Source organism: Somniosus microcephalus, chromosome 10, assembly GCF_052327205.1.
Source record: "Somniosus microcephalus isolate GS21.2 chromosome 10, FLI_Smic_1.0, whole genome shotgun sequence".
Classification (NCBI taxonomy): domain Eukaryota; kingdom Metazoa; phylum Chordata; class Chondrichthyes; order Squaliformes; family Somniosidae; genus Somniosus; species Somniosus microcephalus.
This window is the reverse complement of record NC_140996.1, coordinates 187,961,732-187,979,414: the sequence shown is the minus strand read 5'-3', so window position 1 is coordinate 187,979,414 and position 17,683 is coordinate 187,961,732. Positions and strand designations below refer to the sequence as shown.

The following is a 17,683-nucleotide window of genomic DNA, read 5'->3' as shown; positions in this document are numbered from 1 at the left end:
GCGCTGCATTCCACCCGGTCACTACTTTGCACTGCCATTAACGCCACCCCCCATGAACGAATGTTTTTTCCCCAGGAAGTCGACTACGGGAACCACGCTACCAACCTGGCTGACCTCTCCGGGGCCTGTCTTGCTGCGAAAGCACGTGAGGGCCCATAAAACGGACCCCCTGGTCGAGAGGGTGAACCTCCTGCACGCCAACCCCCAGTACGCCTACGTGGCATACCCAGACGGGCGGGAGGACACAGTCTCCTTACGAGACCTCGCACCCTCGGGCACTCCGGAGACACCACCGCTACCCCCCCCCCCCACCACCCCCCCCAATTCCAGCCCAGGTAGACGGTACGCCGGAACCCCAAGAGCCTTCGCCTACCTCGCAGACGCCAGCATTAACACCGGAGAACGCAACACCGCCGCTGCGACGATCAGACAGGCTTACGAGGCCTCCGGACAGACTGACATACCAGAACTGGTAGTACACTTCACCCCGCCGGACTCAAATCTAAACAAGGGGTGAATGTGGTAAACCACTTTTACCGTTTACTATCATTACACTATAGTTATCACTGTTAGATCGTTTCCCTATAGTTATCACTGTTCACATTGTTGTATCACTGTACGAGGTCGCCTCTTGTCACGCTGCTATACCTGGGCTGACCACTGCCGACTCCGCCCATGGCTCCACCTACCTGCCCGGGTATAAAGGTGGTCGACTGGCTGGTATTCCTCCTTCTTGGATCCGATCACCCACGAGGGTGGGCTCTGTTATTTAGTCAATAAAAACCTATAGTTACTTTCTTAACTCGTCGCTTTTCATTGGACGAATTGATAGGTATATCACCCCGCCTTCCTCTTGGGGCGCTGCGCGTGAATATTGTGGCGCTACGTGCCGCAGCGCAACACGCTGCGGCACGTCGTGCTGCGGTATTCCAGGCCTTCCTCCCCTTCTTAAAGGGGAGGGGCCTTGTGCAGCGCGATCTGGGGCCCAGCTGGGCCCCCGGGGATCGGGAGTGCAGGCAAAAGAGCCCGGCACCCAAGAGAAGTGCCGGGCTCTGGGAGCGCAGCCGGCACTCCGCGGGTGGGGGGGTTCCGGAGGCCGGGGATGGGAGCGCAGGCAGGTGCTGGCAGGCGGCCAACAACAAAAATGGCCGCCCCGCACCTCGCTTTTAATTTGCGCCTCCCCGGCCGCAGGTACGCCACCCTGACCCTGTCGGACATGGCGTCCGGCGGTAAATCAGGGGGCGCTCCCGAAGATCGCGGCCGGGGCGTGAGCGGGGCGCTGCGCACACCGCTGACGTCATCGCCAAGTCCAAAATCGGCGCCACAAAGTCAAATTGTACAGCGCAGCGTCACACGAAGGAGCAGCGTCAGAAGTGCTCCCAACGCCATATTGGTTCAGGCGCTCGTTCGGCATCCCTGGTGACCGCCTGAAAGAAACACAGGCATCATTAAAATATGTTAAGGGGCTTGGGCCTGAATCAGCACCTTTTTGAGAAATTGTTGTCCGAGCACGCCTGATACGTCACTTCCTAAAAACATCCAGCAAATCTTGGCGGGAACAGTCGGGAAGCAGCCTTCACAAGTATTATTTAAAGGGATCCTCATCTCCAGAAGGTAAATCTGTGGTTAATCGTTTTAGGCTTCTAGGGTGCTTTTGAGCCAAGTTTTTGACGGCTTTGGCTGTAAAACATTTTGGAAGAGAGAGTTTGTGGAGGTCCTGAACTCTTTCTCAGGATTTGCTCATTCTCAGTTGCTGAACAGGGGAACACTGCTGGGCTTAATCTTGCGGCTCCCAAATCAGGAGGAAGAGCAGCAGTAAGGAAAGTGGGAAAGACCTGCAGATGCTGCAAGAAGAGGGTGAAGGAGGAAAGTGCGCAGGAGGCTGTACAGCATGTGGGTCTTCAGGAACAGAACACCATATCTGAACCTCTCCGAGAAGCAGTGTGTAAGGTGGCTGCACGTCAGTAGGAAAACGATCACTTAGCTGTGCCATCAATTGGAGCCCAGCACCAGGCCAGGCACTGCACTACCTATGGCAGTGAAGGTCATCATGATTTAAACTTTTATGCCTCTGGCTCCTTCCAAACTGCTGCTGGTGATATTAGCAACGTCAGTTAGCTTGCTGTGCAGACGCTGATCAGGCAGGTGAGAGCGCTACCACTGAGCCACAGCTGATATTAGCTTGCCCATGGAGGCCGACAAGCAGGAAGAAACTATTTGCCCACGTTGCTGGATTCCAGCAGGTGCTGGGCATCATACAGTGCACACACGTAGCCTTGCGTGTTCCCCAGCAGGAACCAACAGTTTTCAACAGGAACAGGCTTCGATTCATTCAATGTTGAACTTGTTTGTGACCACAGGCAGTAGGTGATGCGGGTTTGTGCCAGTGTCCTGGTAGTGGTCATGACTTTCATTACTGCGACAACCCTCTCTGTTCCATTCAGACTATCTGGTGATAAGCAGGCTGCCAGAGGAAAGGGGGTATCCCCTCACCAGCTGGTTCATGGCTCTTGCCAATATAATCAGAGCCATGCAACAACAAGCGTTCTGATTGAGCAAACAATTGGCGGCCTGAAACGAGGGTTCCACTGTCTGGACAGCTCAGACAGAGTCGTTCAGTCCAGTCCAGAGCGAGTTTCAGGATTCAGAATCGTTTGACGCATGCTCCACAATCTTGCAATACAAAAAGGAGTTGCTATGGAGCTTCCTGGGGAACAAGTGGAGGAAAGATTTAAGAGGAGGATCAGATACTGGAGGATGCAGAGGAAGAGCACAGCTCAGCAGTGCTGCGAGCTGCCAGAGCTGTAAGGCAGCCAATTATTGGAGAGATTCTCCCGAACCATCCCTCCCCTCTCCAGACTACCAAACAGTCCCTCCCTCCATCTGGCCCAGTCCTAACACTCGCTATATCCATGCCCTCAAACAGTACAACTTCATGGGTGTTCCTGTTGTGTGTCTAAGATTATGAAGACTCTCAGCCATACAGTATCAAAACAAAACATTATACTTCACTACTCCAGAATACTCCTCCAGTCTTGATTTAACAAATGCTTACATGAATCATGTATATCTACAAATCACTCTTGTGCAAACATTTACTGCCTGTCTTGTGTGCTTGTTTACCTACCCTAGTGCACCTACAAGGTGGTTCCTCAGTGGCAAGCTCGCTGGCAGGCAGGCCAGTGCACTTAGAAGCAATTTCTACCCCAGACAGATGATAGCCTTTTAAACAAGAATTGTGCTTATTTTTCAGAGTAACATCCATCAGAAAAGATAACCTGTTTAAGCTAAAGGCTGAGTGTCACTCCAAATAACTGAGGCTTGATGGGTCTGTCTGGCAGATTTCTGCTGCCACCTTTCATTGCACTAAGCAGTCAGTTAGTAAATCTTTTCACCTTGGAATCAGTTTCCCATAATCTCATTTTCTCCTGATGACATGCACGTGTGCCTTTAGTAAGCCAGAATTTTAAATTTGTTGAATTTAATTTCTGCCTTGCTTTGGTGAGTTCACGCTGCTCGCCTCACAAGGTTCTACACAGGCGCTAGCAATGGGCAAGCTTCCCCACCACCAGTCCGTACCCTCATGGGCTTTGGACCTGTACTATCATATCGCACAGAATCAGATATAAATACTGTAATCAAGGTGAGGATCATAGCAGCAGCAGCAATAGGGTTCAGGGGGGAGCACATTGCTCACATCTATTAATCTGTTGATGGACTGGGTTCCGCCACAGAGGGGAAGCATCTGCCCACTTTATCCTTTTCTTAAAATAAACAGATCTGTTTAGATTCTGATATGGGCCCAGAATTTGAGGTTCACCAAATTAAGCTGAACTGCCTGAATTCAAGCTCATTTTTATTAAACACATTTCAAATGCAACTATAAATGTCCTTGTGACTAGTTCTCGGGAGATGTTTCCGTACAGCCACAATGTTTATTCAACCGCAATAACTGGCTTATATGGATCGGATGGACTCGAATTGTATTGGGTGTTAAGAGTGCTCTGTGATGACATCAGTATGTCTGAGAAGCCTGAAAAGGAGGTGCTTATCAGTTCATCACTTTTAATGTTTATCACACAGTGTAAAACACCATTGTCACTCAGTAAACACTCAGTAAATCGACTGGACTGACCTAGGTAGGCTGCATGGCAACCACACACACACACTGCAAGGCAATAGGCAGAGAGAACCAATGACATTTAGCAGCTCCAGTTACAATAAAGGTACCAGCTGATCCATGTTTGTTGAAGGGATAGGCTAGAGAACTGCACGCACACAGTGCTGCTGTTTAAATGAAAGTACCTGAACAGAATGGTAAATGGGATGTCTTATCAGTATCTACACAGACGGGCTTATTATGCAGACCTGCGATCTGTGCTCCTGCAGCCTATAGCCTGAAATGCTACAGTCCAGCTGAAGATTTTCCTCCGGAATTCGTTGTTTTATTTATTTTTTGTTGAAAAAAAGGACGGTGTGTCTTGCAGTTAACAATAGCAATTAATCGTCTAGAAATGTTTTTAAGTCCTGTCATTAGACTGCTAATGGCTGAGGATAATTGCAGGTCAAATTGGACTTCTAATATATTGGATTTTGGTTTATTTCCAGGCGACTGAATACTCTGAACAAGTGCACCTCTCTGAAAATAGACGTCAACCTTCCCAAGAAAAAAGTAAGGACATATCTCTTGTTTAATTTTCTACATGCACGTGTAGCTTCAGGCAATGTCTGGTACCTCTCAAATCAACGCCTAATCTTAAAATATACCAGTTGTGTACCAGAGTGTTAGAAGTGGTCCATGCTGCTTGTTAATGATGTCAGCAGCCATTTTGTAGTGATGAGTGAGCAACATTTACAATTATTACATGAAGCAGCACATTTTTTTTTCCTCACACAGGTTTGAAATAAAAAGGTCCTACAGCTTTCAGAGCTGCTGTTCAGCACTATAGACCTGATTTTAAGCTAACCCGTCCGGAGCAATAAGGCGAGCTCAGGTCAGACGCCCACTTTACACCCTGCCTGGCTTCAATAGAGTGTAAAATCAGGCAGGGTGTAAAACTGGTGTCCGACCAGCACCTGGCCCATTCTTGCCGGGCGGGTTAGGTTTCAATTGGGACTTGCCTGTCTCAAGGAACAAATGAGAAATGTCTTTAATTTTAGCTTTTTGAATAAAAAATGGCTTTGCTGCTTCTGTACTTGTTATAGGATGTTATCGGTCCTTTCCACTTAGTGATGGAGACCACGTTCATTACTGTGCCACTCCCTACCCTTTTGTTAAATAATTTATTTAGAGGTAAACAAGGGGAAACAACCACAAGCCCCTTGACAGCTCCAGAAAGGTATGTTTTCTATTTTTTTACTTGTCTTATTGTGGCGTTGGGAGAAGCAAGTGTGCTCCTCCTGGCTCCACATTTAAATTCGTGGGCCACTGCCGGCCCCCATTTGCACCCCTCCCAAAGCTCCCCTCACCATCCCCTCAGATTCTGCTTACTGCCCTGGCCGACATCGAAGCTCTTCCTGGGACCAGCAAGCTTCCCTGGGTCAGCGACTGGCACCCGCAGTGGACACATTTCACGTGGTCCTGCCACCAGCCTCATTAGGCGCTTGCAGCATGTGCTGCATTCGGATCGTGCCCGCATTGGAGCACCATCTAATTTCCAGGCCACGGTCTCCAGAGTTAGGACACCATCGCAGAGCCTCTTTTTCTTGGGTCTTTCAAACTGCTATCTGGCCACGGTCTATCCTTGCCTGCTAATCACACACAGTTAGTTCCATGCATCTGTGCAGCAGCAAATTTCAATGTAAATCAGGAAGAGTGAGGCACAGATGTTGCAGGTCTTCACTGGACTGCAACTTTCCCCAGGCCCACACTGAGATAAAACACCATTAGATTATCCAAACTGATTGTGTAGAATGCTGGGAGTCTGTAAAGAGAAGAGATTTCCAATCCATTTGTCTGGGCTGAATTTCAGCTAGAGAAGATCTGCTAACACACTACACTATCCAGCCTTTCTAACCTTGCTTTTCATTTGCAGATTTATTAGAATGGCCAATGTGTTCCTGTATTAAAGGGACACGGAGGAAGGTTGAAGGTACATGAAACACAAAAAGTTAGCATGCAGGTACAGCAAGTAATTAGGAAGGCAAATGGAATGTTGGCCTTTATTGCAAGGGGGATGGAGTATAAAAGTAGGGAAGTCTTGCTACACCTGTACAGGGCACTGGCGAGACCACACCGGGAGTACTGCGTACAGTTTTGGTCTCCTTATTTAAGGAGGGGTATACTTGCATTGGAGGCAGTTCAGAGAAGGTTCACTAGGTTAATTCATGAGATGAAGGGGTTGTCTTATGAAGAAAGGTTGAGCAGGTTGGGCCTATACTCATTGGAGTTTAGAAGAATGAGAGGGGATTTTATTGAAACATATAAGATACTGAGGGGGCTCGACAAGGTAGATGCAGAGAGGATGTTTCCCCTCGTGTGGGAATCTAGAACTGGGGGCATAGTTTCAGAATAAGGGGTCACCCATTTAAAATGGACATGAGGAGGAATTTCTTCTCTGAGGGTCGTGAATCTTTGGAATTCTCTACCCCAGAGAGCTGTGGAGGCTGAGTCATTGAATATATTCAAGGCGGAGATAGACAGATATTTGAGCTACAGGGGAGTCAAGGGTTATGGGAGCAGGCAGGAAAGTGACATTGAGGCCAAGATCAGATCGGCCATGATCTTATTGAATGGCAGGGCAGGCTCGAGGGGCCGAATGGCCTACTCCTGCTCCAATTTCTTATGTTGTGCCACATGGACTGATGTAATGGAAGAACTGGCCACTTACACTGCCTTTAATACCTTTATCGTACAGAGTTAGGGCTCAGATGCCAAGTAGTCCTGAGGAAGTAATTCAATCTGTGCCTCTGGAGGCAGCAGAGATAAATGGTTACTGCTGACAGAAAAGGGAAATAAAAACGGATGAGAGAGACAAAGGGATGAGAGAGAGACACACAAGTGGAGAGGAAGAGAGAAAAATGAAGGGGGCAGAGAGAGAATTGAAGGGGAAGAGAGAGATATAGATGTGAAGGAAGGGGAAAAGAGAGAAAATTGCTCCTACCCCATTCACCCATTTTCTCTTCTGCTGTAACTGTGTTCGACTCCCTTACCCTACTTGCCGACTGGCTCAGTGAGTGTATTCAGTGAGTAGCTGAGCTCAGATCAACCCCCAGCATGTTTTCCGTTAGCTGACGAAAGGTCATCGACCTGAAACGTTAACTCTGTTTGTCTCTCCACGGATGCTGCCCTGGCCTGCTGAGTTTTTCCAGCGTTTTCTGTTGTTATTTCGGATTTCCAGCATCCGCAGTATTTTGCTATCGTATTAGTCACAGTAGCGTTGGGACCACTGTATTTGGTCTATGCTCCCATAGTTTAAGGAAGGGGAAAAATCGTACTCACTCCTGATTGCCGCCCTGCTGGAAATTCACAGTTTGTAAGGCAGCTGCAGATTTTCGGCAACCATTTATTTCAGCTTTTAATGAGTCTCTGTATAACTCCTTGTCTGACTGCAATAACTAGAGGCTTGGTTGGCTCATTCTGATACAGGAATCTGATTGAAAACGAACATTACATCTGTGCAGCTGTTACAATTACTGTGCAAATAAGCTGAGAGATGGAGTTTGAAGCTTTTTTATGAGCACTGTCTTTCCTCTGAGGAATTTATAAAAGCGACTGTGTTGTCAGTCTTGAGATCTGTGTGGATGCACAGCTGACTTGAATGACATGAAGAGGGGTTTGGCAGGAAGGTCCAGAGGGAGGGTTATCATGGAAATCATTCCAACGCCCTTGTGTTTACACGGACTCAAATGAAAGCAAATACTGGGTTACACCATACAGTCTTATTTATTCATTAAACAATTTCAATCACAGCAGCCAGAATTATACTGAAAGACAGCATTATAACTAAAATTAAATTTGGGACCATTTTTCTATTCGTTCAGCATGACTCCATGAAACAGGCTTTTGAATGTGCCATCATTAAATTATATCAAATAAAATGTTACGAGTGTGTATAAGTTCTAAAGATCTCAGTTCTGGGACTGAAATGATTATTTCAATATCTGTGTCCTTAGCCTTAAGTGTCAATTATGGTGGACTCCGTTTCTCTGTATTTTTCTTCTTCCCACGAGCATCATTTTTGTTTATTCGTTCCTGGGATATGGGTGTCGCTGGCAAGGCCAGCATTTATTGCCCATCCCTAATTGCCCTCGAGAAAGTGGTGGTGAGCCGCCTTCTTGAACCACTGCAGTCCATATGGTGAAAGTATTCCCACAGTGCCAGGATGTTTATGGTGACGAATTTCGCGATGGTAATGCTGTTGAATGTCACAGGGTGGTGGCTAGACTGTTGTTGGAGATAGTCATCCCCTGGCACTTGTGTGAGGGCGAGGTCAAGTAGGTTTTTCCCTCGAGTTGGTTCTCTCACCACCTGTCGCAGGCCCAGACTGGCAGCTATCTCCTTCAGGACTCGGCCAGCTCGGTCAGTGGTGGTGCTACCAAGCCACTCTTGGTGATGGACATTGAAGAGTACATCCAGATAGTTTCATGGTTACCATTACTGATACTAGCTTTTTATTCCAGATTTATTTAATTAACTGAATTTAAATTCCCCAACTGCCGTGGTGGGATTTGAACCCGCGTCTCTGGATCATCAGTCCAGGCCTCTGGATTGCTAGCCTGGTACCATTCCTGGGATGTGGGCATCGCTGGCAAGGCCAGCATTTATTGCCCATCCCTAATTGCCCTTGAGAAGGTCTTGAGCCACCTTCTTGAACCGCTGCAGTCCTTGTGGTGAAGGTACTCCCACAGTGCTGTTCGGGAGGGAGTTCCGAGGTGGTCCGTCCGGTTTTATTCTAATTATTGTTTCTCATAGCAGTTTTGTACAACTGAGTGACTTGCTAGGCCATTTCAGAGGGTAGTCACATATAGGCCAGACCGGGTAAGGAAGGCAGATTTCCTTCCCTAAAGGACATTAGTGAACCAGATGGGTTTTTACGACAATCCGATAGTTTCATGGTCACCATTACTGATACTAGCTTTTTATTCCAGATTGATTTAATTAACTGAATTTAAACTCCCCAGCTGCCCTGGCGAGATTTGAACTTGCGTCTCTGGAGCATTAGTCCAGGCCTCTGGATTACTAGTCCAGTAAAATAACCACTATGCTATCGTTCCCGGAACCAAACTAACCAGAAACAGATGGTACCTTAACATCATTCCCGTCACTGCCAAAAACCTAACTTGGCAGCATTGCTGTAAAGCAAACCAGGCAGTGGTTTTAAATCGTGCTTCTCTAAGCAACATCAGAGGCAGAAACCAAGGCAGCCAACAACTCCTACCCACTTTCATACTGCAGAAGGTTGGTTTTGCTCCCATTGGCCCGTACAGTCTTTTCACAGCCACTGAGGAAACTACTGGGACCAAAGAAAATAGTCACGAACAGTAAATTTAAAACAAATGCATAGCATCTGCATACACAGCTGTTAAAGTCCATCTTGTTTCAGGGCACTTGCATCAGCGGTGAGAATGGGGGCCAGCACTGTAGAACATAGCGCAAGCTTTCGAGTATAAATGCGCCATTAGTTCTTCGCAGAAAGCTGCATGTGGTGGCGGAAGGCCTGGTAACAATGTTGGGTCTCACTCGAGGCCCCATCTGCCCTCTTGCATGGAGGCAAAAGATCCTATGGTCATATTTGAAGAAGAGTAGGGAAGTTTTCCCGGTGTCCTGGCCAATATCTATCCCTCAATCAACACTATGAAAACAGATTAACTGGTCATTATCTCATTGCTGTTTTGTGAGACCTTGTGTGCAAATTGGCTGCGTTTGCCTGAAAAACAACGGTGACTACGCTTCAAAAGTACTTCATTGGCTGTAAGTACTTTGGATATTCCGGAGGATGTGAAAGGTGCTATTTAAATACAAGTTCTTGTTTTCAAGGATTTACATGAACATTTTACTCACTTTGCCAAACCCTTTAAGAACCCTATTTACAAAGAGGCTATCCTTTTAGGATGAATGGGCCAGATTTTGCGGTCGGCAGTGAACGAATGGCACTAGCCGTTCGTTACACACGGTCATAGACTGTCTATGGGCTTTTACACTGGAGGTTCCTGTCAGCCAACTGTCCAAAAATTGCAGCACTCTCTCCATAGCATCTGGGACCTGTGTGAACAGGGCAAGCAACTGTGTATCTTCTTAACCAATCGGATTAAAGAATCGTTAATGAGCAGCACAAAGTCTGAACCAGGAAGTGTCAATTAGAATATTGAATTCAGTGTGAAATCAGGTACAGAAAACAGAATAGCAACAGAAAGAAGGATTGGATTAAAAGAGAGAGAAAAACAACAGGAAACAAAGTTTAAAAAAAACATTTTTTATTTAAATGTATTTATTTGTTTAAAACTCCAACAATAATTAAAATTGGAAGGATTATACTTGTAAAATTTAATTTTCAGTACGAGGGAGGTTGTTTGGCAGTAATTAAGATTTATCACACCGTTAAAAGGGTACTTACACTGGAATGGACAAGCCCTAACTTGTTCTGGCGAGTTTAGTCCATATCTATGAGGTAAGTACAGGAACTTCACACGTTGAATGTATTTGAATAGTGAGTCAGACAGCGAGATACCGCTATCACGCAGCTTCTGTAGAAGCTGGGCATCTCGGACAGCAACTTCCAGATTTCCCCGTTTAACTGCGCATGTGCGATCGCTAGAAGTTACTGTCCGATTCCACGTAAATAATGGTGAGCACTGTTAGCCTCACCATTATTTCTACTGCAAAGTCTGTCCCAATATTTTTTAAGCTTTACTTCATGTTAAGGGATGCCATCTAATTGGGAGAGGCAGAGTTAATCAGAGTAAAAGATTTGCAGGTCTCCCAAGAAACCATTTGCCCCCAGCACCCTCCTATTGTTCATAGTTTCAATTAGACCCACTATATTTCCTCTATAAATATCCTGCATATAACTGTCCAATAGCTGCTTTTGAAATTGGTTTCAATAGGCTATATTGAAAAGTTGCGTTGAGGTGATGAGAGAATTTGTTTGTTTTCAGATGCACTTCTGGATACTAGTATAAAAAGCAATTATAATGAATGAAGTGTAACATCACATTTCTTTTTAACCATTTCAAGATTATTGAAGGAGAACAGTGCATTTCAGCTCATTTAAGCCGAACCCTTCCACAGTATGCATTAGACTCACTGATACAGCCATGTATGCAACTCGCTGACATGTGCCAGTCAGGGCTGTTAGCTTAAAAAACAAGGTTGAAGAATACAAAATCATTCACCCTCTCACAGTGTGATATATAACCACAGCAACAGAACTGTTTCTTAAAGACATTGCATTTCACCAGTATTTAGTTATCACTGCCAGTTTCTAGAAGAAAGCCATTTTAACAGAAGTCATTTGTTGGCGAAGTCCATCTTTTCAGGTTCTTTTCTTTATGCTGTCTATCTGGTTGGGTTTCTCTCTTCCTAACTTAAGGAGGGGGGGAAACCTGTGTAAAGTTATTTTATTCAGTTTCTCAGTCAGTCAGTCTCTCTCTAGTTGTGTTGTTCTGTCTTAACCCAGTTTATTTAAATCATCAACCTTTATATAAAGTGGATTGTTTTGATATCACAACCCCTGCTGCTGTTGCTCCTACCATTACTGGAGCCCTGCTTTACATCCATTGTAAACCTTGTTCTTATTTGACTTGTTACTGATGACTGAGATTTGTCAAAGTAAATAGCATTCAGTTTTGCATAATTAACAATGAGATAAAGTTTACAATTAATTATTGCTCTGAAAGTATAACAGGCTTAGTGATAGCCAGAGGAAATGGGACAGCTTAGTACTCCGACACTCCATTTACTGTCTAATTGCCCCAGTGCAGTTACTCACTGCCTCGTATAACTAGACTCTACATTCACTGCAAGCCCTGGAACTGTTTGAGGCGGTCAGACTGTGACGGTGGCGGATGGAAGGTGTCACTGATAACAGAAAAATTTATAATTTGTTAATTTTAAAATGGAGCTGGAATGTGTCCTGTTACAGGATGCTGTGACTGGGACTAAAGAGAGTTGCGAACAGCTGCTTGAACTATCCGAAATAGCGCTCAATACGGTTTATGCGGCACCTTTGTAATTGACTCCTGTGGTAATGACAAACGATCAGCACCATTTGCCCGCTATAGGCGGCTGTGCGGGATAAGCAGGGACGTGTAAGTGGTAGGTAATGTATTTTCAGGCGTCACTGACACTCCCTATGAAAATTGTTATTCGTTTAATTTGAATAGACCTCTCCAGATAGATCACTCATGATTTTTTATAACTTTCACTTGCCCGGACATCACCATGCTCAGAGAATACTTTATATAATCAAATTCTCGTTCATCCTGAAAGCATCATGCTCTTGGTTGTTCTGACAGTACCATGCTCTCCGCCCTCTTGGTGCCACCATGCTCTGTCTCTGCATGTACCTGCTTAGTACCCTCCTTACAGAGATGTGGCATCAAGAGATGAATTTTAATGAGCTAATAGTCTATTGCAGGGGGAAAAAATAAATTATCAAGAGAAAAAAATAAAGCTGAGGAATGAGTTTTAAACACTGCCGATTTGATTGAATGTTCTATCCGTTAGATTTGAAAGAAAGAAAGTATGGAGTTTGTACTCAGCCTGCCACTCGTTCTCAGCTGGAGTAGAGGATAGTGATTATTACACTCTGATAGTTTAAAAGTGTGTCTGCACACAACTATCTTGTTGCAGTCCTTCACTTTGGGAATTTGCTATTATTCAGTGAATAAGAAATTAGCAGCTTGGTCTGGCTGTTAACTCGCAGCGAATCAGAAGATTTTGTGTGCTGAGAAGAGGGCTGGGCGATGTAATTTTTTACTATTTCCTGTTATGAGGAAACTAAAAGAGCATATTTTCGAAAGAAGACGCTGCATGTTCTATATATCTGCACCTTCCTTGTTTGTCAAAGGCACGTGCCTGATTTTTAATGATCATGTGAATAATGAGGCATACAACAACAAGAACCTGCATTTATCTCGCGCCTTTCAACGTAGATACACGTCCCAAAACACTTCACAGGAGCATTATCAGACAACATTTGACACCAAGCCACATGAGGTATGAGGACAGGTGTCCAAAAGCTTGGTCAAATAGATAGGTTTTGAGGAGTGTCTTAAAGGAGAAGAGAAAAGCAAAGCTGCGGAGAGATTTAGGGAGACAATTCCAGAGTTTGGGGCCTGAGCAGCTGAAGGCACAGCTGCCAATGGTGGGGCAGTGGAAATCGGGGATGCACAAGAGGCCAGTTGGCAAATGACTTGCATAATTCCGGCTGACACCATTAATTTTGCCAGTGAAGCACGAATTGTGAACAAAGCAGTGAGTTCAAGAGTTAGAGACGAATAGGGTTTAATCTCTGAGCCACAGTCTGCCTCGGGGTCACTGGGAGTGGGAGGCAGTAATGGTGGGGGGGGGCGGGGGAGGGGGAAGGTTTGAGGTTCTACCCACTTTTTTTTTTTTTTTTTTTTTACAGAGATGACCGTTTTCTAGTTAATTGTACTTTTTCAAAACCCTGGACCTACATGTGTAGTCCTACTGGCTGTCACCCAATAGGAATGGCTTGAAGAATCGTCAAATCCAAAAGCCTTTATGCAAGTTTGTCCATCATTTTAAGTTGTTTCATAAGACACAGTTCTTTATCACAACTTCCTGCATGCACAGCAACTGATGAAACCTCAGAGAGCATTCTTATCTTGCAAAATTTATAACATGGTGAACGAGGAGAAAGAATTGAAGTACGTGGTTTCTGCCATTCATTTAATAAATGGGGAAAAAATATAACTCATATATTTGCATTGATCTTTCAGAGTGAAGACTCCGATGAAGACGACTTGTGTGCAATTAGTGACAAGTGGACCTTTCAAAGGAGTAGTAAGAGATGGTCACGACTGGATGACATTGATGTACTGTTTCCCAGGCAAGACGGCCATCTTTCTGCAGGTGGCATGAAACTGAAAAATACGACTAGCAGTGAGAGTGTGCTCACAGACCTCAGCGAGCCTGAGGTCTCCTCCATTCACAGTGAAAGCAGCGGAGGAAGTGACAGCAGGAGCTTAGCTGGTAGAACTGTCGAAACAAACTGTGCAACCACAGAACGCCCAGAAAGTTCTCTACGGAACTGGGCTGAAACCACAGTAATGCCAGACTCCACCTCGCTGAATAGTTCATTCCCACAGACTCCAAAAGACATTACCAACTACAGTTTTGGTCTAAAAACTGAAAAGAATGCAAAAACGAAGGCTAAGAATCTACTGAAACGTATGGAAACATTAAGACCAAGAGCTTCTCAGAGTAAGTTAAAGGGATCTATGAGATCTGGAGCCCTGGTTATTAGTTCACCTGTACTGCAACAGGAACCTGAGTCACTGAAGACCATGCAATGTGTGGAGATAGTCAATGGAAACCTTAATATTTTAGCAAAAGACTCGACCAAGAGTGGATTTTCTTCATCCACTCAGTCCAGTAGTGATAGTCACTCAGAAACCAGCAGTAGCGCTGTAAGTACACCATGTTTAAAATCACGAAAGAGACGTTTTGCCAACAAGCGTAGTGGCATGTACCTCGAGGATGTAGACATCATGTCAGGAACAACAATAAAGCAGGTGGCAGATCAGAATCGTAGAAATGAATTTCGTTCCCAGGAAAACCTTGTTGTTCACATTCCAAAGGATCACAAACCAGGAACCTTTCCAAAGGCACTTTCCATTGAAAGCCTTTCTCCTACTGACAACTATAATCCTGTAAACTGGCGGACCGGAAGTATCTCTCTGGGAAAACAGAAGTGCAGCATTAACAAACCCAAGAACTGCTACCCAAGAGGAAGTAGAATCAGTATTTATGACAACGTACCTGGATCCCATTTATATGCCAGTACTGGCGATTTGATGGACTTGGAAAAAGAAGATATTTTTCCTCACTTGGATGATATCTTGCAGCATGTGAATGGACTGCAACAGATTGTAGACCATTGGTCAAGAAACGTGTTACCTGAAATACAGGATGATGAGCTCTCAGTCTGTGAACGCCAATTCCACTCATCCAATCAGATAATGCTTGACTTTGAAAGGCATTCTATGTCAGATGGTCAGACTACTCCCAGTGACCTGGATCGAGACGGTCAATCCCTCAATGAATCTGATGCAGTGGGAATGAGAGACCGCAGGGACTCGGGAGTAGGTGCATCTTTAACCAGACCTAGCAGGTTGGTAGCCAAAATATGCTGGTTTATTCAGGCCTAGAAGGTGAACTATACTGGTACAAATGGAAAGCAAGTCCCAATTAAAAGTGTCTGCCAATTAATTTATTGACAATTTGGGAATGTCAACCGATATAAAGCAATCCGTAGCTGAAATGTCAATGAGACAGCCTACTGTTCTTTTCCCTTAACATTCTCTTACTGTCTGCTTTCTGATGGTAACTCAGACCTTGTTGCATGTTCAACTGAAGCTTATCAATATGAATGTGATTGCTAGGTGCATCAGGGAGTATTTTCTGAAGCAGCTGATGATCGGTACTGATATACTATTTTTATTCCCATTAAGGAAAATCTGTCACCTGGGGATCCGAATTAAAAGGCTGAAGCTCTATTTTCAATTGGATAATAAACCTGAGACTTGCAGAAATAATGGTAGAATCATACCGCTTTAGTTAGGCATTCAATTAAACTGTCAATAGATGTAACAATTGATGTTTTTATCTACTTGGTGGTTCATTTGTGATAATCAAAAACACAAATACCTTAACAAAATAGGCAGAAATGATGGGGTTCATTTTAACCTAACTCGACAGGCAGGAAACCTCTGGGATCAGCTAGAATGTAAGTTTTGATCTCTGACCAATAGTGCTCTCCATTGACTTCAATGGAGGATAAAATCGGACAGGGTGTAAAATCAGCATTGCACCTGATCCCACCAGTTAAACCTGCGCCCAGATAGTTTATTTTGTAGTAATTTTACTACACAGCTGAAGAACGGTGTTGGTTCAGAAATAAAATTGCTAAAACTTAATGATACAAAATGTACGTAAATAATTTATTTCCAGCGGAAACCTTGACTAGAAATCTTGAAAAGTAGTATTTTATGTAAATATTGAGCTATTTGGAGTGTATATGGTCTCTATATTGATGAGAAATCCATAAACAATGTTTCTGCCCTCCCCGAATTCCATACCCCTTAATCTTTTCCAGTAGTCTAATGTGTGATGCCTGAAAGTCCATGTACACCACATCCACTGCACTTCCCCCCCCCCCCCCCCCCAACCATATATGTCACTTCCTCAAAGAAATTCTATCAGGTTTGTCGATCACACTTTTCCTTACTGAACTCCCAGTTGGCTGCTTCTAATTGTTACCTCTTCATCTATTGGTATAGCTTGGTGATGCTTTGATGAAATTCAATAAATCCAATTTCCTTTTTGTGATTTGTGACAGCTTTGTGACACGGTCAATTCTAAAAGCAATATGTCAAGTTAATTACTATAGTCTAGTGAAAAACATGATAGAAGGGAAGAGAAGAAGGAGAATAGGCAATGATGATATCAGAAATGGTCAGGTTGCCAGCTTGAGAGATTGTAAAAAAAAAAATGACTCATGGCAGTTACTACTGGAGAGTAAAAATCATCAGGACTGTGTTGCAGTCTCTCATCCTCTGATCAAGAGAGAGCAACATTGCTGATGGTTATGGCAGCAGTAACCAGCAAGCAGTTTTAACGGTTACCTGAGAGCAGTAACTTTGATTCTTCAAATTCTTTTATATTCTGGTCCAGATGATGAATTCCTTTCAAATTCGTCCAATTCTCTGAGGTCCTGTGTCTTTATGTGCCAGTGGTCTGGTATCCTGTGAGGTTCTATGCCATTTTCTATCACTGACCTAATATTCCGTGAGGTTCCATGACAACAGGTTATCCACTTTGGTAGGAAAAACAAAAAAGCAGAATTTTTTTGAATGGTGAGAGACTGGGAAATGTTTGCATTCAGAGGGACCTGGGTGTCCTTATACATGAATCACAGAAAGTTAACATGCAAGTACAGCAAGCAATTAAGAAAGCAAATGGTATGTTAGCTTTTGTTACAAAGGGATTAGAGTATAAGAGTAAAGGGGGGAAAAATTCGGTTGCTTTGCGCCTCCCGTTAGCGCCCTAAGAAGGTGCTATCAGGGCGCAAAGCAACTAGCGCCCGGGCACGGTGCTGCCAACGCCTCCCGCGAAATTCAGCGGGAGGTTAGCGTCAGCGCTAACTGTTAGTGCCCTGCGGCACTGTGCCACCAGCAATGACATCATCGCCATGCGCAGCGCCCCCTGACTTACCACCGGACGTTATGTCCGACGGGGTCAGGGGGGGGCCTACCTGCGGCCGGGGCGGCGCTATTTAAAGGCGAGATGCCGGGCGGCCATTTTTGTTGCTGGCCGCCTGCCAGCACCTGCCTCCGCTCTTGTCCCCGGCCTCATACCCCCCCCCCCCCCCCCGCGGAGTGCCGGCTGCGCTCCAGGAGCCCAGCACTTCTCTTGAGTGCCGGGCTCTTTTGCCGGCACTCCCGATTCCCGGGGGCCCAGCTGGGCCCCGGGTCGCGCAACCACTCAATTTCGGTC

The 17,683-nt window shown here is 45.0% G+C and overlaps 1 protein-coding gene across 3 annotated transcripts in view; it reads left to right on the top strand.

Moving 5' to 3' along the window:
• stard13b (StAR related lipid transfer domain containing 13b) overlaps window positions 1–17,683 on the top strand; it is a 730,982-nt gene that overhangs the window by 672,620 nt on the left and 40,679 nt on the right. For all 3 annotated transcript variants that reach the window (XM_085999342.1, XM_085999344.1, XM_085999343.1), the window contains 2 exons: window positions 4,609–4,672; window positions 13,906–15,299. In XM_085999342.1, the coding sequence (XP_085855468.1) occupies window positions 4,609–4,672; window positions 13,906–15,299 (1,458 nt within the window). The remainder of the gene's footprint in view (window positions 1–4,608; window positions 4,673–13,905; window positions 15,300–17,683) is intronic.